This window comes from Rhyacophila brunnea, unplaced genomic scaffold (assembly GCF_057557595.1).
Source record: "Rhyacophila brunnea isolate RB1 unplaced genomic scaffold, BYU_Rbru_1.0 scaffold_3, whole genome shotgun sequence".
In the NCBI taxonomy this organism is placed as follows: Eukaryota; Metazoa; Arthropoda; class Insecta; order Trichoptera; family Rhyacophilidae; genus Rhyacophila; species Rhyacophila brunnea.
In genome coordinates this window covers 50,028,764-50,054,651 of record NW_028232965.1, presented here as the reverse complement: position 1 = coordinate 50,054,651, position 25,888 = coordinate 50,028,764, and the positions used below count along the sequence as shown (strand labels likewise).

The window sequence follows — 25,888 nt, the reverse complement described above, 5'->3', positions numbered from 1 at the left end:
ATAATAAGATGGAATTAAATTTAAATCAAAGGCAACTTCAAATAATTCCCTACGCTACTAAGCTCCCGCAACGTATCAAATAATCAAATACTTCTACATTGTTTTAATACCAGTAATTAGTGCCATTAACCTTTCATGGCTCCAGTGACGTCCCGTGGGGGTAGGCAGATTGAGCGTCGCTTGGGGGCGGCAGTTACTCGAAGGGCGGCAAATCGAGGAGAATCAATAAATATATATATAGGAATAGGTACCTAAACTTAGTAATAACGGAAATATCTTTCCATAAAAAAAACCAGCTCACTGGTTGGAAACAAAATGTACATATTGATTAGCATAAACGGTTTAACAAGACTGTATATATGTCGTCGGGTTCGCGATCTCTAGTTTACTTATGTTGTCTTTGGACATCACTCCTTGATGACCAGCAATGACACGTGCAGATTTGCGAAATATATTTGAATTATAGGTATGTACCTACATACTTAGGTACCTAATTAATTTATCCAAATATTTTTGCCATTCATTCGCGAGTTTTGAAAATTATCAGGTGTATTTTTAAATGTATCTGAAACCGTGGACTCGCAATATTGTCTATTGAAGTAGAGATGACATTTAAATTAAATTTTGTGCTATATTTTGTTAATAATGTATTTCTTAGATATTGAAGTCATGAAAGGATAATAAAAAATACTGTATAATGGGGTGGCATTTTGACGCTGCCTAGGGGCGGCATTTTGTCTAGGGACGTCACTGCATGGCTCACTGCTAAGCAGGTGTTGACTGAAGGTGTTTGGAATGAAATAAATGGTTCATTAGATATAATTTTTTTTCGACCATGTCCGATCCTAGTAAGATCATATGAGCGTCCACAGAGTAGAGGTTTGTATTAACAGATTTTTGTTTTTACGAGAAATGGATGTCAGCCACTTGCTCAAGCTATTAGGTCCATACCCTGACTCATACACGAGTTGAAAAACAATACGTGTACTTGCCAGGTCCAGGATTCGAACCTGGGACCCACGGCGTTATAGGCCGATATTTAACAGGTAATAGTAACAATGGTAACATACGAGGGTGGGTCAATAATTCCTTAGAAAAAAGCATTAAAACAGTTTTTATTTTTGTATTTTTTTTTTATTTCTCAACATAATCTCCTTGGAGCTCAATACACTTGGTTAGACGTTTCTCAATTTTTTTTAAACCGTCAGAAAAATAAGTTTTCGGAAGGTCCTCAAAATAAGCATTTGTCCGATCGATGACTTCTTCATTTGAAAAAAAACGTTGTCCACTTAGCCATTTTTTAAGTTTGGGAAAAGGAAAAAGTCACTGGGGGCTAAATCTGGCGAATACGGTGGGTGGTCGACCAATTCGAACTTCAATTCTTCAATTTTAGCCATTGATCGTAAACATGTGTGAACACGGGCATTGTCCTGATGAAAGAGGATTTTTTTCCTGTTTAAATGAGGCCGTTTTTCTTCAATTTTGTTTTTTAGCTGGTCCAATAAAGATGCATAATAATCCCCTGTTATTGTTTTTCTTTTTTCCAAATAGTCAACGAAAATAATTCCACGTGCATCCCAAAATACAGTAGCCATAACCTTACCAGCTGATTTTACGGTTTTCGCCTTCTTTGGACATGGTTCGCCTTTCGCAATCCACTGCTTTGACTGTTCTTTCGTCTCGGGAGTATAGTGGTGTATCCATGTTTCATCTACAGTCACAAAGCGACGAAAAAATTCATCCCGATTGCGTTGCATGAGCGACAACAGGGCTTTAGAGGCCACCACCCTATTGCGTTTATTGTCGACTGTGAGCAAACGCGGCACCCATCTTGCAGAAATTTTTTTCATGCCCAATTTGTCATGTAAAATAGAAATGACGCTACCTTTTGAGATCACTGTAACCTCAATTATCTCACTCAACTTTAATCTTCGGTCACTTAACACCATATCGTGGATTTTATTGATCATTTCTGGTGTAGTCACCTCTACAGGACGTCCTGAGCGTTTTCTTAAAATAAAAATACATATTCGAAAGTAGGTATAATATTTTTAAAAATAAGCCCCATATACATCAAAAAACTCGCCTGCCATGCAAATTTATTTAGTAAGTTGGTATATACCGACTATACTAAACTTATATTATAAATTTAAAAAAAAACATTGGTTGCGGGTTACGTAATTGTATATAGCTTGCAAGGGGTGAATTTATTAATTGGTAGATACATTTTAAATCGTTATTAGAAAGGGTTTTACAACTCGAAACAACTGACAATTTAAATACATAGGTAACTAAAATACCGTAGATCAAACGAAAACTTTATTTCAAAACCATTATGATGGAGCTCTATCTTCAATCACGTAAACGCCAGTTCAAGTGTTATGAAAACATTTATTTGGTAAATTACTTTTTTATATTTTTTGCTATGGCCCCAGAATCTGAAGTTCCGCTACTGACAAAATAGGTAGGTACCGAAATTGTTTTTATTTTACACAAAGCTACATTTTACTAAGTACCTACATACTAAGGATACAATTTAATAATATTGAAAGTTGTTTCTATTTCAAAACGTGCACTGTAAAGCCGCGCATCCACTACGTTCGCGAACTGTAGGGCGCAGACACACGACGTTGCAGTCGACGTGCGCCGATGCAGGTCTTATTTGATTCTAATTGCATCCGATTAGCATCATCAATTGGATAAAATAAATCCAATTGGTGGTTATAATCGGATGCAATTAGAATCAAATAAGACCCTGCGGCGACGCACGTCAAATGCAATGCCGTGTGTCTGCAGCCTAAGGCTGACCTCTCAAAAGGAGACGTGCTTTGCGAATACGGTCGCTCCGCAATGTTCATCTGAACCATAGACTAATTGATCTGAACGTTAAGCGAACATATCCTGCTTTAATATTCATTCATTATTTGGTAGAAGATTATAAAAGGCTTCCACGTTTTTGGCGAGCAAATATCTACAAAATCGGGAATAAAGATGTTGGTTCTATTATTGGACTTGGATTGTCTTCGTCAAATTTTGAACATCTGCATAGTTTGCTAGCACCGCCAATCATGATAAATCCAAAGAACCGATACTAAATTCCGAATAAGCTGGTTTTAACCTTAAGATTTTTAGCCACCGTTGGTAGTCTTATTGTAATTAAGTCTGCAATGTGTATTTAAAATTGCGAAGCAAGCAATCAGCAAATTTATTCCTGAAGACCACTCCGTTACGAATTGTTACACAACGTACACACTACATGTCGCGGTTCACTGGCGTCCACAAACGCACTCAAACGCACTCCACCCGTCTTTGTGTTCGCGAAAAAACCGACAGCGTTCGGAACGCACTGTGTCGTTCGCGAACTGAACACGCTCGGAGCACGGGAACGTAACCACTAGAAACGATCGCGAGCATAGTGGATACGCGGCTTTAACTAATAATATTGCATAACATGGAATGTGCAGTACGCGCAGCGGCGATTTTCTTTGACTCAAATGACGCAACCGATTCGTCAGAAAATTTTAAAGGCGGCCTCCTACAACTAGTTATAAAATTAATAGTTACTGGAAACAAACGGAATTTAAACTTATATATTGTAATTATACCTATTTGCTTATGAAGTGGGTTAACTTAATCAAGTTGTAACAGAATAAAATATAAAATGTAAACGAGATCTCCTCAATATATTTGATTCGCCCACAAAGTTTATGTGTTTGGTTTGACCATGGGAATGCGGGATATATTAATTATGCATTCTATATATTTCTTCCGGTGTTTTTTGTTTTCAGTTAATTTCAATAATAATTGAATGAAAGTGCCTACCCATTTCTGTCGGGCTTGGCGACGTGGTGGCTGATTTTACTACCTCAGGTATTGAATGTTTTTTCATGAATTTTTCAATTTAGTTTTCAGGTTCCGAGGCCCCTATCAAGGGCTTTCGCCCTATGATAAATTCGGCCCTAGTAATAATATGCTTCACTGAACAATGAAATCTGGCATCAATTAAACGGAAAAAAAGGATATTTTTTAATATAGTTAGCCGTTTTTAAGCCGTTCGGTGAAGACAATTTTCAGGAAACGTGTGTCATAATTTTCTAATAATTCATTTTTGAAAAAACCGCTCTTATTTCGAACGTCAATAGATTCCCAATAGCAGAGATAGAGATAGAGAATGTATTTGTCATTATGCGATGAAAGAGAAAACACATCAGTAGTTGTAAATTGTACCACCAGGCGGCGACACTATTTACATGTGCTTAGAATGTGCAACACTTTGATTTCTCCAATGTACTGCGTATCAATATTTTACTAAAAAACTAGTCTAACTGTCGTAATTTTCTCAGACTCAGCTGTTGAGAGGTGACTGACTGGTCTGACGTATTCGATTGTGGACAAATAAAATAGTCAGTCAATAAGCGTTTGATAGTTAATTTAAAATTTCTCGCATGCAAGTATAATATAACCATTTATCTAAACTGATCGATTCTCCGCGAAGATGAGCGAGCTCAGTCAGGAAGAGGTGAGGTGGCCGCATTTATTTTGTTATGATTACTAACCTTGGCGTCATAGGGAGATAGCTTTGCCAGTCATGTTGTGCGTCTGGCAAATGACAAAGGCGTGTTGCGAATTTTTAAACCTGTCTTCGCATCACGTTCTCGGACGAATCCGAAGGGCGAACGCGTTGATGATTATGGAGTCTTCTATTTCAGATTCGGAGACGCAGATTGGCTCGCCTGACGGGGGGCGGCAGCGACGCCCCCCCGTCGGCCGCCGCCGCGTCCAGGGAGTCGACGCCCGCGAGAGTCCTCCCGGCCGCGCCGATCGACAATTCGGCGCCACCGGACGACAACGGGCCTCATCCGGAGGAGCCTGAGGAAGAGCTCGGGGACCAGAATAGGAACCAGCTCCCGGACGCGGGGGAGGCGGATACCACCGCGGTGTCTAGAAAAACCAACTTGAAATCTAGTGGTTTAATCGTTTTAAAAAAATCAAACAGTTCAAGCCTGCTGGGAGGCATTCCGGATACAAAAATGTCAAATCTAACGCAAAACAGACGGTACAATAATATAAGTGGTATGAGTGACGAGTCCGTTCTCTTGTGTCAAGCGTCACTGGCGGCCGTGCCTCACGAAAACGTTAACACCACCTTGGACAATGACGCCAGTCTGCTGGGTGAGATAGGCCAAAGTGTTTTGAACAATGCCATCGCTGAAACATCTGAGCAGGCGCAAGTGGGAGAGACATTTGCGCAGCCATCGCCCATGTGCAATGGGGAGGTCTGTTCGCCGAGCTGTTCGCGCTTACTCAGGGAAAGCTCCGTCAACATGGACATCGATGAGACTCCACCCTCGGACAAATTCTCATTTAGAGATAGCGAATCCGGCACTGAAACCATGGACGTATGTATAACTTTATCATTATTTTTTAGTTACTTTAACTGTGTTCGTTGTCAGATTTTGGTGGAAACATAATAGATACCTACTTTTATAAAACTTATTCTATATAATGTACCTAGGCATTTTTATAGGCATACTCAATCATCAATTATTAGTCGTTAGGTATGTACTTTAATAATTAACATCATTTTTCAATATATTATAATAGGGAAAATATCTTGAGGAAAGGAAGAAGGAGAGAGAAATTGGTAATAATGCGGGGTTGAAAAAAATAAACAAAAGTGATTTTTAAATGTGGAATATGGTTTTTTTCACTACAAAACATATTATTCATAGTTAAAACCAGTAGCGGCTCGTGAATAATATATCTGGGGGTGCTGCGGTTAATTAAAAATAAAAAAATTGTTTATTTGGATTATATTTTACTATTAACATCAAAATTAAATATAAATTATTAATTATATTAATAATTAAAATAAAGAACTTTGCATAAATTGCTTGCAGAAATAAATTTTAACAATGTTAATAAATCATTAAAGCTACATTTCTTTCCTTGCTGTCGTGTGCGTGCTCACGTGCGAACGCAGAAACGGCGAAATACTGTCGGAATGGCAGTACCGACCAAAGCTTCCAACTGCGAGCTCCGCTCCCTGCCCTTCGACCACTTGAGCATATTCCATTAAAGACGGTACTGCATAAAATCATAAAGATGGTCACTTTCTGATATTAGTATTGCATGATAATTATTGAATGTATCGGTGTGCGGGCGAGCTTAATACACGCTTAAATAATATCGATATTTTCATATAATATACATAAATTTATGTATATTATAATATTACATTTTTCTCAATTTGTTTGGGGGTGCTGCAGTTCCGCAGTGCATATGGACGAACCGCCACTGGTTAAAACACTGAAAAAAATATCTGTCAGATATCCCTAATAACCACTTATATTAATAACATTTATTTTTGACATCCTTCGAATAGATTTGTTTTTATTTTAATTGCACACAAACCATATTAAGTATTATTTTTATTTGTTTGGCATCATCAGCTGTTCATGTTCCCAGTGTGATGCGAAATTAAGGTCACTAATTACTAATGTCTATCAAATTGCAAACAGTTTGCTCTACTATTCAGAATGACATGTATTTCATTACATACTATCATTATTTTATTTATCATTATGCGATTATAGTTACCTACTGCAATATATTGTTTGTACATTATAAGGTTAGGCAGTGACGTCCCTAGATAAAATGCCGCCCCATTTTTATATAGTATTTTTGTCATCCTTTCATGAGTCCAATATCTAAAAAATGTGTTGTATGGATACATTACTAACAAAATATCATTATTTGCAAACTGCACGTGTCGTTTCTGGTCACCAAGGATGTCGAAGGGCAACGGAAGTAAACTAGATATCGCAAACCCAACAAAACCACCAGAATTTTTTTAAGGAAAGATATTTTCGTTATTACTATGTTTAGGTAGCTATTTCTATATATTCCAAATGATTCTCCTCGATTTGCCGCCCTTCGAGTAACTGTCGACCTCAAGCGACGAACAATCTGCCTACCCCCACAGGACGTCACTGAGTTTAGGTATAGACCGCTTAACCATCAATATGCGTAAATATGATTTCTTCCCGTGCACAGGATGCAGATTTAATGTGTTCACAGTCTATGATTGCTATCGCTGTCTTTGTTTAGATCACGCCTCATCATCATATTATATAGTCTTGTCTCGTTTTGGTGCCCCTCTCACTATCTGTTTTAATGCTGTACCATACAATACCAAGTTATATTGTAATTTGTAAATTAAAAATCGGCTCATCAGAATTTTCTAATAATTATATGCCAATGAAATGGTGATTTAAATTTGTAGATAATCTCCTGGGGATTTGTTTCAATTTTAAATGCCAATGCATTGACTATAACAATGGGCAAACAGCGTGCATTTTCATTTTTCGTGTACTATAAATGGTTAATTATACCAACGTAACATGTGGCCCATAATGTTGAATTATTTTATAGAAGATATATCAAGAAAACATAAAATTACAGATGAAGGAATGAAGTTGCAAACAAGATGATAGTCCCAACACGTGGAAACACATTCATTTGTGAACAAGCATTTTCTGCCGTTGGTTTTTAAAAGAATAAAGTTTCTCCTCGACTGACTGAAAAACCAACTGCATACTTCAATTCTGATTGGTTCTAAAGTGGATATAGATCACTTGGTTAAGGGAAAACAGCCACAAAAACGTTAAGCAGAGAGATATGTATAATATTATAGTGATCAGTGATACATTAACGCGATGCATTTTGTTTTTATCCAATATAATTTTTTTGTTTCAGTTTAATTTTATAAATCATGTTCATTAAATATTACTGTATTTTTAAGGATTGAAATAATAATATTTAATAAGCCCCCTATTTTCTCATAAATACTTTATTACACTATTGTAATACTAATATTTGAATATGGACCACATTATGTCTGTAAAGGTTGCCGACCCTGGACTAGAACATTGTTCATTTCTTTGGCGAATCACGCGTATTATTGTGGTGTTTCCTTTGTCAATAGTGGCATATTTGTATGGTACAATTTCAGGTGGAGGAGTGCGACGTGTCAGGCGGTGCAGGCCTGGAGCGAGGAGTGAGGGGTCGCACGGTGAGCGGAGCGGACATGTCTGAGGAACAGCTGCTTGCCGTAGCGGCCGCTGTACTGCACGTCTCCTGGGCTGATTACTGCCAAGGTGTGATAATTAATTTTCTCAGTTTATATATGACATTATATACATACTTTGAAATGTCTATTTCATGTAATCCAGCGATTCTCAAACTTTTTTATTGTTTTGTAAAATTTCAGGGTACCCATACTTAGTTGTCTCATATTAGGTTTAACAGAGTAGATTACAAAATCGACGGTACAGCCAATGGGGTAAATAAATAAATTATGTGATACTTTTGAAAATAATAATTTGTAATAAAATATTACAAATGCGTTCGTTGCTTATTAACATTTATTAATAAACTAATGACAATAAGCATTTTAACATTGGATCCAGCTTACTTTATAATCTGTTTCTACTGTTTTGGTGACACCTCCAAAAAACCTTCCCAGGTTGTGCCAGCACTCCATAGCTTCGCCATATACATTCTGTGGATGATAAGTATTTAGCAGCCTTGTAGGCCAAGTTGCGACTCTTGAGGCATGTACCACGCAGCTGAACTCCGGGTCCAACGTCACATTTTTACCTTCATTGTGATAAGATAGTGTACCTATACTCTTTCCTTTCCCTGCCAGCAGGCAGACATAATACCTCACATTTTACCTGGCACCCGCCGCAAGCATCTTTTCTCGAAACTCAGTGCACAATTTCTCTGAGTGAGGTGCCATGACACCACGGTTAAGCCACATCGTCAAGAGTGCAAACATTTGGTTCTAACGGAGTACAGCGGGAACTCGACGTTCTGAATTCTACAGCCTTTCCCCGTTTGGGTGGCGAGGTGTCATCGCGGCCATGTATCCATTGACCCTCTTCATATTTTATCGAACCGGATATTGACTATCTGTTTTTCGCTTTCAGGTTATGTTTTTTTACCTGATGCAGCCGCTGCTGTCTCGGAGAATACAAATATGGGCACAGAAGAGATTGCGACCATAGCGCTGACGGAAGCGCTTCTCATGATCCTGGAGGGCGCGAATCCCTACAAGACAATGGGCCCCGCGGACAAGGAGGCGGAAGCCGCCGCCACTCCACAGGAACCAGCCGCCAGTACCGGCGCCCCAAGATCAAGATATGGAGGCCACCGAACCGGATACATGCTCCCGTCCTGATGCAGCCCCGGCCGCACTCTCGCCGCCGCCGCCTTCCTGTAGTGAATGCCGTTGCCTATTTGCTGCGCTGCTACTCAAATGTGGCGCTAGAGGAGAGACGCCATCCCAAGAAGAGCTCACTGCCTCCCTGCGCGATCTGCTCGCAGAGCTCCGCGCGCGTGCTTGTGCGACACCTGGCCCTGCTGCTGCGTGGACTTCTGACGGGCGAACCGCCGGCCCGCATCTCACCTCTCACCCCCTGTGTGCTGGCGGGCACGGCCCCACGGGGCCTCCTGCCTGAGCTAGCGGCGGCAGCGTATCCTGACGATGAGGCACTAGCAGCCATCTTTGTTCCCGTATTGCGGGGCGTGTCAGAAGCTATGCGGCGAGCGTCAGCAGCCGAGCGGGAGCACCTGCGGCCGCTGGAGGCGCTCGGCGAGCTCACGGAGATCCGCTGTGGTCCCGCCCACTTCGGTGCGGGCCCGTGGCGCGTCTCATGGCCGCCCTGCCCGACTTCTGCCCCGAACCGTGCACTTCGGTGCCCGGCCGAGAGACAGCCAAGACCAGCTTCCTGGGACCCTTCTTCTCCGTGTCCCTGTTCGCCGAGGAGAACCCCAAGCTGGCTGACAAGATCTTCGGGGGCGGGCGAGGACCCGCAGCCGACAAATCACTGGCCTTTGCGCTGCAGCAAGACGTGGAGAACTCACGTGTGGTCTTGCACCGCACTTGCCACGCCCTATTGTTGAGTCCCGCCCGCAATCAGTTGCTGCAGTATTTCGCCTCTCTCCTCAAGCACAACGACAAGCGTGCCCAACTGCAGTCCGAGGAAAGGGCGCTCGCAGGTCTTGCCTCTTTTACTATTATTATTACAGCATTTTCATCAACAGCCCACCTCCTTAAGTCTTTGCAATGCTATAGAGAAATCCACCTATCAAACTTGCCACTTTGACAACATGTTTTAAATTTTTTTATATTCTTCTAATCTGCATTAGAACGTATTAAATAACATTAAATTTATAATTTCAGTTCTAGGCAAAATATGTTAACGTTAAGAAAACGTTATTCTATTAAGATGGACTGTAATTGTTATATATGGAAAAATTGATTATTAAGACCAATGAACAAAGTAATCAAACAAAACTTTAGAGTGGTCAACACAGAGGACATAAAAATTTCTGTAGTTACCAATTATTCAAATAGTATACTAAAATCATTGCTTTTAAATGTAATACAGTTTGTATGAATCCCTCTCTCTAGGAGTTGACACATTTAAATATGGGGATGGAGGCTATAAACTATTGTTTGTAGCTGCCATCTTTAAATTTTAGTGTAACATACACATCTGTTTGTGATTATTCATCTAAATATTCTAAATAATGATGGTTCAGCGTACTTGGCTGCCTATTTGCTTTGAAGTTTGAATCCTGTTTCACACATGAATAGGAATGTGGGGGTGTGAAAACTGCTTCTAACACATTTTTAATATGTCAATCGTATTCATTTAATCCTTAGCACCTCAATTGTTTCTTGTTTATAAATATTTTTTTTTCAGAATGACGAAGCACATGTAATAATAATTTATTAAGAAACGACAATAGAATCTTGTACTTACAGCGGTTTGTTGATTTTTGGAATTTTGTTCACCCATACATAACCTTCTTATTCTTACTGTAAATACATTATTTCACCATGAATTACCGCTGAGGGAATTACTCTTATGACAAGATTTGACGATTACAATAATTTCCAGGCGACGGCTTCATGCTGAACGTGCTGTCGGTTCTTCAGCTGCTGTCAGTGCGAATTAAACTGGAGAGGGTGGACCCTCTGTATCCCTTCCATCCAGCCGGCTTGGTCTCTGTTGCCAATGACACCCGCCTGTGGTTCGCCAACCAAGAGGCCAGCGATTGGCTCGACAATCTCAGTCAGTAAATGTTCTCTTATCAGTCTTTTACCTGCGGGAAGTTTTTACTTTCTAAATAATAAATATCTATGAATTAATATATAGGTTCAGATTTCGTCAAAATAATTTCTTAGGCACTGTCGAATGTTAAATAACGATTTGAAATAATAATGAATTTGAAAATTAATTTGTTATCATTGTCTTTATATTTGAATAATAGACTGTTGATATGGATCTTTACAGCCAAAACACACGGTGCGGCAGTTTGTGTGAAATTCTAGTGCCTCATCTTGCCTCTTTGTTAATAATATTGTGTAAAATTGATATACAGTGGAATCTTGATTTTACATGTCCGGATTTCAGATTCTACCGCTATTTGCGTGTAGTTTCTGTAGTCTTGCTTCATTTTAGTTCATTTGATTCCTAGTTTTACATTTATATTTCTGGCAATTTACATTTAAAATATTGACAATACAATTAAAAATCCAATTAACGGCCCGGCCCGCCCACATGCTCGTCGTAGGTAAAAATTGAGTTTTTATTGTATTTTCAAACCATGATCCTGGACACTCCTTAAACGTTGTAGATAATCTATTAATATAATTTTGAAGCCTTATTATCCTTTATAGTTATTTTAAACATTTGATGACTGCATAAAGTATTTTTGTTACATAAAATTATATTCTTTTAAACCTCTCGCTCTAATGTTTTAGAATATAGTCATATTTCGGTACATAACTGTGCAGTGGTGTTAAGATTTTTTACATTTATTAATTTTTAAACGCATTTATAAAACCCTTAGTATAATTTATCACGAGATAATTTTTGTAAAATATTCACGATAAAAAATTATATTGATAATCTCTGTGATCCCAAATTTGTCAAGAATTAGGCATTTTATTATTCAAAAATCGGCAAGATTAACACATTTGAAGATAATTCTAAAGATACTCATTATAAGCTATGTCTTTGACCATTCAAGTGTGATAAACATCTTATGAATAATGATTGCTTTATAATAATTATTGACCTAAGAATAAGGTAGTGTTTTTTTGAAATACGCCATTTCTTTTGTCATTCCCCAGTGGTTAAGCTACAACATACGGCCGTAGCCATAAATTGACAAACTGTAATTGAAGTAGGGAGTAAAATGATATTGACGCGCGTGTTTGAACATCAATGTCCCCCCTTAAATTGAATACATTGAAAAAAAACATGGAACATTTCAATTATGTTATGCATTGAAATGAATTCCAGACGCATGTGTGCATTCTATTTATAGACGTCTCGTCTGCAGTGCCCATGGCCAGATTTCATGTTCATGTTTTTTGTTTTCGCCCATTTAAATAATGTCTCGGCAAAGAAAACATAGCCGATTCAAGAGAAAAAGAAGATTCTTAAAAAAGTGCAAGAACACGTTGACATAATATGCTCCAAACCACTATTTTTAGAATTGCAACTCAGAAATGGTGAACCTGCAGTATAGAATAATATATTGAATGGAGGGAAAGTCTAGTAACTATGTTTCACCCATTTATCATTTACATCATTCAGATTGAACAGTAAAGCCCTCATTATCCAGACTAATGATTACTATCCGACAACAAGAAATTCGGCTATAACAGGAAGTCACTGTGGTCACATATAGAAGACTTCTCAGTGACGTACCTGTCATGGCTGCAACGCATGCTAGAGGTAGAGGCGTGTTTAAATAATGTATCAGCTCTCCTTTTAGATGCGACTCTTTTTCTTCTTCGCAATAAACCAAAAGTTTACTAATAATAATTCAAACACCACTCCTGATCGTTTTAGACATTTTTATTATTTAAAAAAAGCTTCAAATTACGTAAATTGATTGATCTGTACGCCACGGGAGCGTAAAATGAAATGATAAATTTGGGGGCGTTCCTCATTTGAAAACGGAAGTGGGGTTAGCTACACTGGAGGGGATTGTTAGTTCACAGTTTTAACACGTGGGTAAGTAGTTCTTGTTTGACAATAATCTGGGTAATGGAAAAAAACAAGAATATTTTTTTACTTCTGGAATACACGTTTTTTCATACCATTATTTAAATATCACAATAAATAAATGAATGTCTTTTTTGAAGCACATGTAAGTTTATTTGATGACCATAATAAACTCAGGATATAACAACATAATAAATTATTACTAATTAACTCGACCCATTTGGTCCCTGTGTTTCAATCTGCGACCCACGCCTTCGTATTTGTACGACGATAGCTGCTCTACTAATTAGGCCAATGTGGCTTGCAAAAGTTGAAGACAATACTATTATTAATTATTATTGATAGATTCAGAATGATTCAGTAAATGGTGATCAACTTATTCGTCCTTTGTTTTCAGATAAAAACCCTGCACATAGTTGGAAGGAGCCGAAATTTCAAACGCAGTGTTGGTTTTTGACATTGCACGCTCATCATATTGCGTTACTACCCGCTATTCAAACCTACCAGCGACGTATCAGGTAATTAATATAGTTATAATAAGAGGCCGGATCATATGCAGTTGCATATTTAGCCCATTCTCACCGGTTATTGCATATTTTACCTAAAATCTAGCGATGATGCATATTTTCGCCATATTTTATATTTCGAGGCCATCAAAGGTGTAGTAAATGACTTTGATAGTGCAGAAGCTATGGCAGTTTGTCAGTTCAAGGAAGCATTTAACGATTATAGTATAAAAAAAACATAGCTGTGGTTAGCACTCATTTTTCCCGCATACCTGCGAATATTAAAAAGCTTGAAACTCAAGGTTTGGCGTTGACTGAATCTATTCAGTTAATGAATAAAATTTTCCGAATGAACTCCGCATTGCTCGAGGTATTCTCGCCTAAACTTAGAGGAAACTTTGAAAACATTTTGAACAATAACCCAGGCTTTGAACCTTTGTGTCAAATTGATAGTTTTATTAATGGGACGGGTGAACATTTGCCAGAAACAATAAGTGCTAACATAGCACCCAAATTCAAATACATACTGCCCAGTTACCTCAGTGGATGTGGAACAGTCCTTTTCCACTTATAAATTATTTTGAGAGATCGAAGACACAATCTTACTACCGAACATTTGGAACAGTACCTGATTGTTAACGTTTACAAGAGTAACAGAATGTTAAATAATTGTTAATTAATAATTATCATCGATTTGATTTTGAAATAAAAATACTAAAAATTAGTATCTTTTTATTATTTAATGTTGCATAGTTTGACACTTTTTAACACTTTTCATGCATATTTTAAGCATTTTTCATGCATATTTCAAGCTCTTTATGTTGCATATAATCCAGTCTCTAGTTATAATCGACTGTTCTGAAGATGTGTTTATAGCCTGAAACAGTTGCCAACATAAATTACTTGGGTATAGTAGAATTAACAAAATAAACTTTGTTTTATAACCATAATTAAGTTGTTTTTCTAATTATGTAAGTATTACTAGTACAGAAATATTGTTGTTTTTAGAACTCTGAGAGATCTTCAAAAGCTTATCGATGAAATGGTAGCAATGGAACCTCAATGGAAAAATATGGGGGTGGCTTCACGGAATCGAGAATTAATCAAGAGATGGGAGCAACAGCTCAAAAAACTTACCAGGTGTGTTTTACCTTTCAATTTAAATTTTAATCTCCCAAACAAAAATATATACACTAAATTGTATTTATTCAAAAATTTTAAATTGGAGATTTCCAAAATTATTTTTTTGTCATATTTCATCGAATTTAAGTCCTCGCATCTATCTTCCAGCCGACTATATTCATGCCATGGCACGGAATTGCGAATTACAATGGTAGTGCTAGTTATTGACTATCTTCTACAAACAGTTTACCGTATTGCATTCGAAGTATGAGCAATAGACAGCTCCAACATGCTTCTTCATTCTCAATGTGAGCAGAAGCTGCATGGTTCGCTCTCTTAACTCCTCATTACTCTCAAAGTTATACCACCGCACATCCAGTATCTGTCGCAAGTATCTGTTCTCAAAACTAAGTATACGTAGTAAGTAGAGCCTTCGGAGGGTAAAGCAGCACTGTCAGAATGCAAGTGTTGAATAGGCAGCATTTGGTTTTAACCGAGTACAGTCGTAAGGCACAGACATTCCGCGTAGAGCTGAATGTTGCTCCAGCCATTCGTATTCGGATAGTGAGTTCTTTTTGCAAAATGCCATCTCGCGTGATGTGCACCTCCAGGTATTTAAAGCTGTCGACACTCAATGTTTTGCCCATCACTAACCAGGGGATATCCGGATTAGGATACGTTCTTAGGGATAACTAGACCGGTTTTCTACCTGGATGTGTGTGTGCGGACCAAATCCATGATGGCATCTCCACCAGACTTACACCCCGATTGACCTGTTGCATTGTCAAAATTACAAGAAGGTTTTCGACAGCCAGCACATACAAATACATTGTGGAATACTATTTTTTTGCATGTCCTTTATAAACGGGGAGAGACTTTCCTGCTCTTTGCTGTGTTACTTGCATTTAAAAAGAAGTTGACTATATTTTCTTATTCAATTTTCAGATCTAAACAATGTGCAGGAACAGGACTATTGGAAGACTGTCTGATGCGAAGATCCCTTCAGTTTTACGGCTCAGTGGGAATTATGCTTTTAGACTTATTAGATCCTGATGGAAAACTTCGGAGGGGTGAACCTTCCAGCAATGTCACATTTGATAATAATTCAGATCCGTTTAGTGCGCTGCCGGAATGGTATGTCGAGGATATTGCTGAATTCCTGCTTTTCGCGATGCAGTGAGTCAATTTTTAACAATTATATTGTATTGTCACAATATGTGTAGGAACAATAATATTATGTTTATGTCAACACATTGATGAATACCTTCTCTATATTGATGGATATGTTTGAAAGTGAATCTGGTAAAAGGTTACTAAGATTAAATTAGCTGTGTAACATTGCAAACAGTATGACAAGCGTACATTATAACCAAACGTGAAACTCAGATGTATCTGAGCCACTTATAATGCTGGATGCCCTTAGGCAACTTGCACTGGCATGGCTGCTCAATAATGCATTAGAAAAACTTATACCCCGTTTACACGTGCAAGGATTTACTGCTGACAGTAAGAAAATGTATGGTTAAACATGTATTATCCTGCAGTTGGCAAGATTGCATGCATGAATCAAAAAAGTTTGGAAGCTTCTGAATTTTCATGCGACAGGATTATTTTGATCTAGTAGAACAATAGTGGCGCGGACCTGCCGGCAAAACACCGAACTGTGAATGAATTTTCAGATTGACCGATTTTCACTACCTGTCAAATAGTACAAAATAGCACCATAAAATGACAGCATCGCATCTCGCTTACTCTTGAAGAATGAGATTGGAGAGACAGTCAGTACTTTTACGTGTAAACAGTTATTGTCACAATAGTTTAAAATAAGCACTATTGCCGCCAGTAAATGCATGCAAATGTACAGGCGCTATTATGCAAGATGCCAACAGCAGCGGCACAATATTTACTAAACTTTTACAACTGATATCATTGTAATGTAAGAATTGGCACTCAAAAGGGATTCACTATTAATACTAGCAGAATGGGCCTACAAATATATTTTTTTTTTTAACAAATAAACTAGGCATAATAAAAATATATAGCTACAAGTTTTTAGCAAGCCACGGTAATCAGCACCTAAATTGTTTCGCAATATGTTATTGTTATAATATCAAAATGTGACAACTTGTTTCAGATATATCAGAAAGGTGGTATTAGACTACATGGAAGACTCACTGTTGACTTGGCTGTTGGTGGCCGTGTGCAATGGCCACCGAATCAAAAACCCGTACCTGGTGGCTAAGATAATCGAAGTGCTGTTTGTGATCGACCCGGCCATCTCCCTCCGCACAGAAAACATTTACACGCGAGTGATGGCTCACCCTGTATCGCAGAGCGCCCTACCCAGTGCCCTCATGAAGTTCTACACGGAAATCGAAACCACCGGACAGAGTACAGAATTCTACGACAAATTCACCATTAGGTATAATTTCGTGCAATAGTACAGTATATTTATAGGTAGAAAAAAAGTATACATGGATGTCACATGGCAATATTGATATAATTCTTAAGATGCAATTTAAAAAACAGTATTTTCCATACCTGACAAGGTACACTAATATTTGAAATATTCTTTGTAAAGAGCCCACACAGAGTGTAGCAATAGCAATATTGCATAATACAGTAAAACCCCGTTAGTAAGAACCCAGTTAAATCGAAATTCGTCATAATTCGAAAATATCACGGAAAAAAAGTGCCCTGAACATTATTTTCATATAATGGTTTTTGACCCAGACAACAATGCAACATTCCATAAATCAAAAAAATCATATTTATTATTGGAAAAAATCTGTTACATTTCAGAAGTCCAGCTTTGTTTGACACATGGTAAGATTATTTATTGCTTAGCAATATAAGCACTGCCCGGGGCCGAATTTAGGGTATTGTGTGAACTTATTTGTTTTATATTCCGTTTTTTTCCGTTCTATTTTTAGATAACATGTACAAATGCCTCAAAGTAATATGTGATCGTTTATTATATAATGAAACATGCAACTGATCATTAAAAATTGTAATTACAACTTTTCGTGAGCATGGAGAAATACTTTCAAAAGTTACAAAAGTGAAATATAAAATAGGTAATGATTATGTTTTTCCAACAAATACTACGATTTTGACCACAAATATGGAAAAATCAGTTAACCTGAGTAGTGGACAGGCGCAAATATTTGAATTGTATATTTTTTATTGTTTTATGGTTCCATAATTTTTTCGGCTTACCATTAATTATTTTTCAGTACCATTTCGAAATTCGCCGCAATATGTATATTTTCCATTTATGTTTTCAAATATTCGTGACGGTGAAAATTATTTAGATTATGTAGTGTTTCTAAAAATATTTTATTTAAACCCACGAAAATTAAATATAAGGTACTTAATTCTTTCTAATTTGTAATCATTTGCACCATTTATGTACTTATCTAACTTGATTATCGTTGATTTACACTTTATTCTATTTTCCGAATGCAACATTCAATTTTTTCTGTAGGTATTTATTTATACAGTGAGAAATAAAACAAATAAGATTATTCCAATAATAATTGCTTAATACGGCCTAGATGAACAATCTCAAAAATCGCATACCTAATACATATATTATTAAACTGTGATATCTATGCAGCTATAAAATAAATAATATAATATAATTGACACTTATAATATTTCAAAATGGCAGAGTCCAAACATGTATTGTATATCAATTTCCAGATACCACATAAGCATAATTCTGAAAGGCATGTGGGCGAGCCCGATCCACAAACAGGCGATAGTTCGTGAGTCCCGCTCTGGCGAACAGTTCGTCCGGTTCATCAACATGCTGATGAACGACACCACTTTCTTGCTGGACGAGTGTCTGCAGTACCTCAAAAGGATCCATGAGACACAGGAGGCCATTGCCGACACGGAAGCGTGGGGCCGCCTCGCTAATGACCTGCAGCAGTCCCGCACCAGGGCGCTCGTGCAGGACGAGAGGCAGTGCCGCTCTTACTTGACTCTCGCCAGGTGACTTATTTTTACTAATGAATGCATATTATTTTGTCAATTGATTTTATATACAGGACGCGTCCACGATGAACAAATGGTGGTGTCGACTTTTAATGCCACAGCTCGCGGTGTGAATAATGTGTCTGGAAAATTAAAATGTATGTTTTGGATCATGAGCGCGAACCTGGTTGATGGAACAAAGTGCCATCAACCATTTTTCTTTAAAAAATGTATTTAGAAACCTCTTCAGAAGGTGACCAAAACCGACATGGCGACATGGACAAAACCGGATTGTGGAGGATAAAAAATTGTATTCAGAAGCAAGACGCCACTGCCTGGTGATTCCGGATATCCGTTTTCACCTCAACAATTTATAACTTCATAGTTTTTGATCTGGTTTCAAAGATATAACCAGAATTAATTAGATAATAGTTTTCATTGGTCTATTTTTATAGTATGTAATTGTATTTAATTTTCGTTCCTATCAATATTGGGGAAGAGTTATTGTAATCGAATGAACAATATATTTTCTTATATTTTACATTGACTGCTGACTAGATAATTACATTTTCATTTTAATTACCACATTTAAATAGCATGCTAATTATATTGAATGGCCACCTTAATCATTACGTAATCGTTCTTTAGCGTCCAATGTATAAATTAAGATCCGCCATAAATGGTGCACATTAAACTTTGTCACTCATATGTATTTATTTTCATTGAAATGAGACTACATTTTACAGATGGTGTTGGTTGGTTTTACATAACTTTGGATATTTTATAGATAGAATAATTTTTTTTATCTATTCTAGTAAACAAATACAAACAAGTAGTCTAGAAAACAAATACGTATAAATGAAAAAATGTGCACAATTTTGTCATATCGCCCAAAATAAACCAAAACTATTATGATTTGGTTAGGCAGGGTAAATTGTAGTCTTAGTTCAATAAAAACAAATATGTATGACTAAAAAAGTTTAATGTGCACTATTTATGGCAAATCTTAACAGCCTACCTCCACCCTTCGCTACTGATGTCTAGTCACATTACACAATATGATCTTCAATATATCGTATTTCAGTTAATATACCTTTCATCTAATTCATAATTATCTCGATATTTTGCAAAACCTGTATTCCTATTTTAAATTCCTGTAATAACGTGAAAATAGTACGGTAACGCAATGCAACAACCACAGGATAGAACAGAATTTATTAGCACAGTAAGAAAATGGTTAATGTTATTTACAATGTATATTTTGTGTTTTTAATTTTCAGAGAAACCGTAGATATGTTTGACTACCTAACTGTCGATATTAAAGAACCATTCCTTCGCCCCGAATTAGTTGTACGCTTGACCACCATGCTGAATTTTAATCTCCAACAAATATGCGGTCCAAAATGCAAAAACCTAAAGGTACAACAATTTAATATTTTCATATTCAAATAATAATAACACGGCAACAAAGTAATGTAATGCATATTCTATCAGAGAAATCTATTTCCTCTTACCTTTATTTAAAAAAAATATCTTCAATCTATTTGTGTCAATGGTTAGCACTCTTGGCTTGGATCCACGGGCCGTGGGTTCAAACCCCACAGTTGGGTAAAAAAAATACATGTTTCTGTTTCAAACAAAACGTGTTTGATATGTAGTCAAGTATTTAGTCAACAGAAATGTCATGAAGTGTCTTAATTTAGAGAGGGTGTGCGAAAGAAATATGGTAGTAAGTCTGAAATGTTACTTAAATATACCAAATTACAGTAAAACCTCGTTAGTAAGAACACTGTAATTTGAAATTCGCCGTAATTTGAAATTTTCCCGAAAAAAAAGTCCCTTGAACATTATTTTCATATAAAACCATACCTTTAATTCGAATTTCGTAATTCGAAATGATTTCAAGAGTCCCTTGCATACAAAAATATTCAATAAATCGTAATAAAGTACACTATTTCATGAGCCAGTCATTGAAAATTGTGACAGACTTTTCTTAAAAAATCAAAAATTACTTATTTTAAGAAGGTAATAAAAATAATCCTGACATTTTATGACCCAATTTGGTCAGACATCATGATCGGAAACAAAATTAATGAAAATAAAAAAAAATAAAATTTTAATTTTTTATATTTTCTCCCCATACATTTCATATTTCCTAATTCGAATTTTTTTTCGATTTTCGGTCCCATGGAATTCGTATTAATGAGGTTTTACTGTAATCATATTGCATAAATGAGGAAAGGAATGACTCAAATTGACGCTGTTGAATTATGTAGTAGTTTCCATGTAAAGTTGTCCAAACCTTTAATTTTCTTTTGAGTCTCCTAAAATGTAGCGATTTTTAACTAATTACTATTGTAAATTTAAATGCGTGAGTATGCCATTTCTACAATATATTTTAAACTTGGATTGATTAACAAAATGAAATGATTAACAAATTATTACTGTTTCACTTAACAGTGGTTGTCGCCGTAAAGGTATTCAGACGATTGAAACTGACTATTTTCAAAACAGCTTCATTTCCTTGTACTCATATAAACACGCCACACTTCCACTCTATTATTTATTTTTATCTATGGCCTTAATACTATATTTTCAAAAGACTTCTTGTTATAGGCAAAACTCAATATGGCAAATCAAACTTTTTTTAATGAATTTTGTATTATTTTCTTGCAGGTAAAACGTCCAGAGAAGTATGGCTGGGATCCCCGAAGGTTATTAAGTCAGCTCGTTGATATTTATTTGCATCTTGATTGCCCAGAGTTTGCTTCAGCATTAGCAGCAGACGAAGTGAGTATTGCGATTAAAGCTGTGACTATTTATTGAGATGCACATCGCGTACTGTCAAGCTGTCACGGCGACAAATTTTGTCTATTGTTTCGTCATTTTGCAGAATATTTTGAACGATCACCATCTCAGTAAATTCGATGTTGGAGTGAGTAATGAGTGCTGACTCTAATGTTGTATTAGTATTTTTAATTATTATTCATTATTCATGCTGATTTCAATTAATTTTAACAGTTTGCATTACATGTGCGTACGTTATAATTACTTCCGATATTACATCCATAGATAATATTTTGAACAGAACCCAACCTGCAGACCATAGATAAGGCTTTAAAAAATTGACTACCATTTTATAAAACAAAGTTTACAATCTATTTTGTGTCACAACAGCACCACCATAATAAAAATGAGGTGTTATTAATAATTATTATTTCAGACAATTAAATTAATTAATTATTTAATATATGGGTACTGTTCGGTTATCAGGAATACAGCGGAAAACACATTTTGAAAATAGCCGATTAACTGGATTATTTGTTAGGTTAACCTAACCAAACCTAACCCAAACTAACAAATAATCCAGTGTATCCGTATTTTCAAAATCTGTTTTCCGCTGTATTCCCGAACAGTACCAATATATATACTATTTTTAAGAACATTGATACAGAAAATTAATGCTTCTTGCATGTATGTAATGATATATATATTTTATTTCAGCGTTCATTCCGTAAAGAATTATTTGAAGAGGTAGCCCTCAGAATGGAAAGATGCGGAATCAAAACTTCACTTGAAATAGAACAATTTAGAACATTAGCAGACAAGGCACACGAAGTTGCAGGTCAGTACACTCTGCCATATAGTAGTATGCAAAGACTAAACCTGGCTATTGACTTTTGTGTCCAAATTTTTTTTGAACTTTTGTTGATGGTGCTTTGTTGAACTTACAGTGAGCAATCAACAAAGCAGTGACGACTTTGCGGACGCTCCCGAAGAATTCCGAGATCCTTTGATGGACACCTTGATGTGTGAACCTGTTCTTCTCCCTTCCGGCAAAGTCATGGACCGACCGGTCATCTTAAGACATCTTCTCAATAGCAGTACTGACCCATTTAGCAGACAACCACTTCGCGAGGATCAACTAATGCCAGGTAAAACATATTCCCAGTAGGGAATTGAAGAATCGCCGCCAATATAAAATGTCTCCCAGCAAGTCGGTGTTATAGTGCATGATGAGAAACAAATGGCACCCCTGCCAGTGAAATTGAAACGCAAATGGCAGCTGATGTATAATAATGTAATATAAACAGAAATCGAATAAATATAGTTTTTATTTATGTCAGACAAAGTGAAATTGTTTTCACGAAAGCCTAGCAGTAATAAATATGTATTTATTATATTATTTATAGAATCGAAACCAGATAGACATCTATTGTATGCATGTGTCAATTGACATAGCGTTACCTTACTTTGAAAAAAGGTTCTAACTGACATTTTGGCCTAAAATGACTTTTTGATGTGAAAAGGTTCCATTAGCCATATTCTATCATATACGTTCATTTCAGAGTCATCTATTGTCAAATATGGGAATTAGCAGTATGCCGGAGTTCTATCTACATGTCTTTTTTATATTAAAAATATGACCATTTCAAACGCTCATAGCTCAAAACATGGTCAAGTGCAATTAGAACTTTTTCAAAGTAAGGTGACGATAGTTTAGCAATACATACAGTTCAAGAAATATTGTCGAAATACTAGGGATACTTGCATCTGTGGTACATGCTTTTATTCAATCAACCACTAAGTAATATAAACATTATAACATAAACATTAAATAATTTAAGGTGACGCATCAGTGAAACGCCAAATAATTTTCAACTGTACGCGCGACGAAATTTTGGACTCGCTGCCATTCACTGAGAGAATGTTGACCCGGGAACACGTCACTTTGCTGCGTGATGGCGACGGGTCAATTAATTCTAAAATCGTGTAAAGATGACTAAAAACGTTACCCATTTACTTTAAAAAGAAAACATGTCAATGAATATATTATTATTGTTACTAATAGAACAATAAACAGAACATAAAATGGACGTATGTTGGATTTATATAACAATTAATATTTCGTTTGACAGGCGTCATTTTCACCCGCCACCCGCAATCCGCGCATCACCTAGCGACGATCTTTTTAGACCGTGCCTCAACTAATGCATGGCCTTAATGTTTATATTATTAACTGTCAATTTATGATTATTAAATTTATATTGGTGCAGTTTTACCTGTACCACCATTGCATGTCCAATTAAACAATTGGTGTGTACTTATGTACGCGCGTTAGAAGTCATACTTCTTTGGCGTAACAAAACTTGTGATAAACTAGATTCTTCGACTAGCTCTTAATTATCTTGTTAAATTACACACTCAAGAAAAAGGACCGCTTATTGGAATGCCGTTGGTTTATTTCTATACACTTACTATATTAAACTTATATTACTAAATTATATAATTATTTATCGTTGTTTTTATTTTTAAAATAACAACTGCCACTATGACATTCAATAGTTTGTTTACGTAAGGAATTGCAAATGGCTGACAATAATAAATTCGCTGCCTACCAACAAAACAATTCTAAACTATAATATTATACTGTATAATCGTCACGATTGCAGTATCATTCTGTGGCGTAATGGTTGTGCGTTCGGCTGATAACCGAACAATCGTTGGTTCGAATCCAATCGAGTGTGTTTTTTTGTGTGAAAAAATTAATTATGTGTTACATGTCACACACCAAAAATACACTGATCTGATTTTCCAAACGCGCCTAAAGAAGTATAACTTCAAAAATAATTTACAGTGACATGTTATAATCATCGACAAATAGAGATTGTAAATACTTGGTTTTACTATGACGACATTATATACATTAGACCTTTGAAACTCGAACCCTGTGTTTGTTTTCCTATGTAATTTATTTTGATTTTGTGTTTGTTCACAGCGACCGAATTAAAAGAACGAATCGCAAGTTGGAAGAAACAAAAGAAAGCCTCGACCTCTCAATCCTAAGACTGTTTTGTATTGTACGAAATTAATTTTTTCACAAAAGGAAGCGGCGGAAAACATTTTTACAGTACTAGTAGCTTTATAAGAAGAGGCTATCATTAAAATATATAACAACGATTAATGAAAAATTAAGATACATACATATATTATATTAATTATATAGGGCCCATAATGTATGCATTTTATTATTTTTGGAAAAAAATGTTTGATGTGTATTGTGAAGCAATAAATATACAAAAAAATCAACCATGCCATTTTTTTTATTTATCCCTGTTTTGTCATGACTCATGACATACTATTATAAATACTCATCATTTCAAAAGATTGATCACAATAATATGACGGCTCTGGAAACATTGGTGACAGTATGACAACTTCCACCTTTGTTTTCCACTATGTATAACTGCCATCTTTGTTTTGTGAAAACTGCTTGTTTTGCACCATTATTTTTTTAAATGTTGCAGTAAATGTTGGAAGTAGATAAAAAAAACATTTTCATTATTATTTGTAATCAAATATAAAAACAAATTACGTAACTACTATAATTATAATGAATATTTCTAATGGAATCAATGGAGTTTTATAGGTAAGTATAGTTACATTGTTTTTACATTTTTTAAATGTTTTATTTTCGAGAAATATAGTTTCAAAGTATATTTATGTTAACTTATCTATTTCATCCATCAAGTGGCCTCTAGGCCCAGCATTTCCCAAACTATGGGTCGCGAAAAGTTTTTCTTTATTGTTGAAAAAAGCGTCATGAAATTTTGCAGTAACGCGCCACTGATGTATGTATGTATCAGTAAACTAGAATTTAATTTGAAAAATATACCTTTTAAAGATTCTTTTAACCGCCTGTGGCACCCCCGTATGGACCCCATTTGGGGATGTCTCTGTGTATCTGGAGACGCCCGAATCGGTATCAAAGCCAACAAATAATAAAGCGCTGATTACGAAAATAAATAATAATAAAAGAGCCGAGCCGTAAATTTTGTTGACAGTTGGAGATGTTGCAACGTCGCTTTTTTTTCGTCAACGGCTCTCGTTGAAAAGCGCAAACACAGAATGGCGCGGAGAACGCTACAAACAGATAAATCGCGAACACGCCAATTTCGTGCTCCGTAAAATTAAATTATTAAAAATGTAACTATTATATAATATTAACGTAAATATACCTTGCCGTTTCCAAAACAATTCTGGTGTGTTATTGTTCACTTCCACATCCCGAACCCAGACGAAAAACCAGACAACCAAATAAAAGTGACAGTTTGCTATTCACTTACCAAAATGGAGGGAAATGATACGCCCTACTTCTTTGTTATTTTCCAAGAAATGGGTAAA

At 36.3% G+C, this 25,888-nt stretch overlaps 1 protein-coding gene across 1 annotated transcript; it reads left to right on the top strand.

The window, feature by feature from the left end:
- Nucleotides 1-4,377: 4,377 nt before the first annotated feature.
- On the top strand, nucleotides 4,378-24,798 carry Ube4B (Ubiquitination factor E4B). Its single transcript, XM_085952144.1, is given in 17 exon segments — nucleotides 4,378-4,519; nucleotides 4,710-5,399; nucleotides 8,015-8,159; nucleotides 8,994-9,149; nucleotides 9,152-9,693; nucleotides 9,696-10,065; nucleotides 10,974-11,147; nucleotides 13,492-13,612; nucleotides 14,609-14,740; nucleotides 15,668-15,898; nucleotides 16,857-17,144; nucleotides 18,428-18,721; nucleotides 19,984-20,122; nucleotides 21,380-21,493; nucleotides 22,208-22,328; nucleotides 22,438-22,638; nucleotides 24,483-24,798. Coding segments are annotated over 17 exon segments (3,810 nt in total). The 5' UTR covers nucleotides 4,378-4,495; the 3' UTR covers nucleotides 24,551-24,798.
- Nucleotides 24,799-25,888: the final 1,090 nt, after the last annotated feature.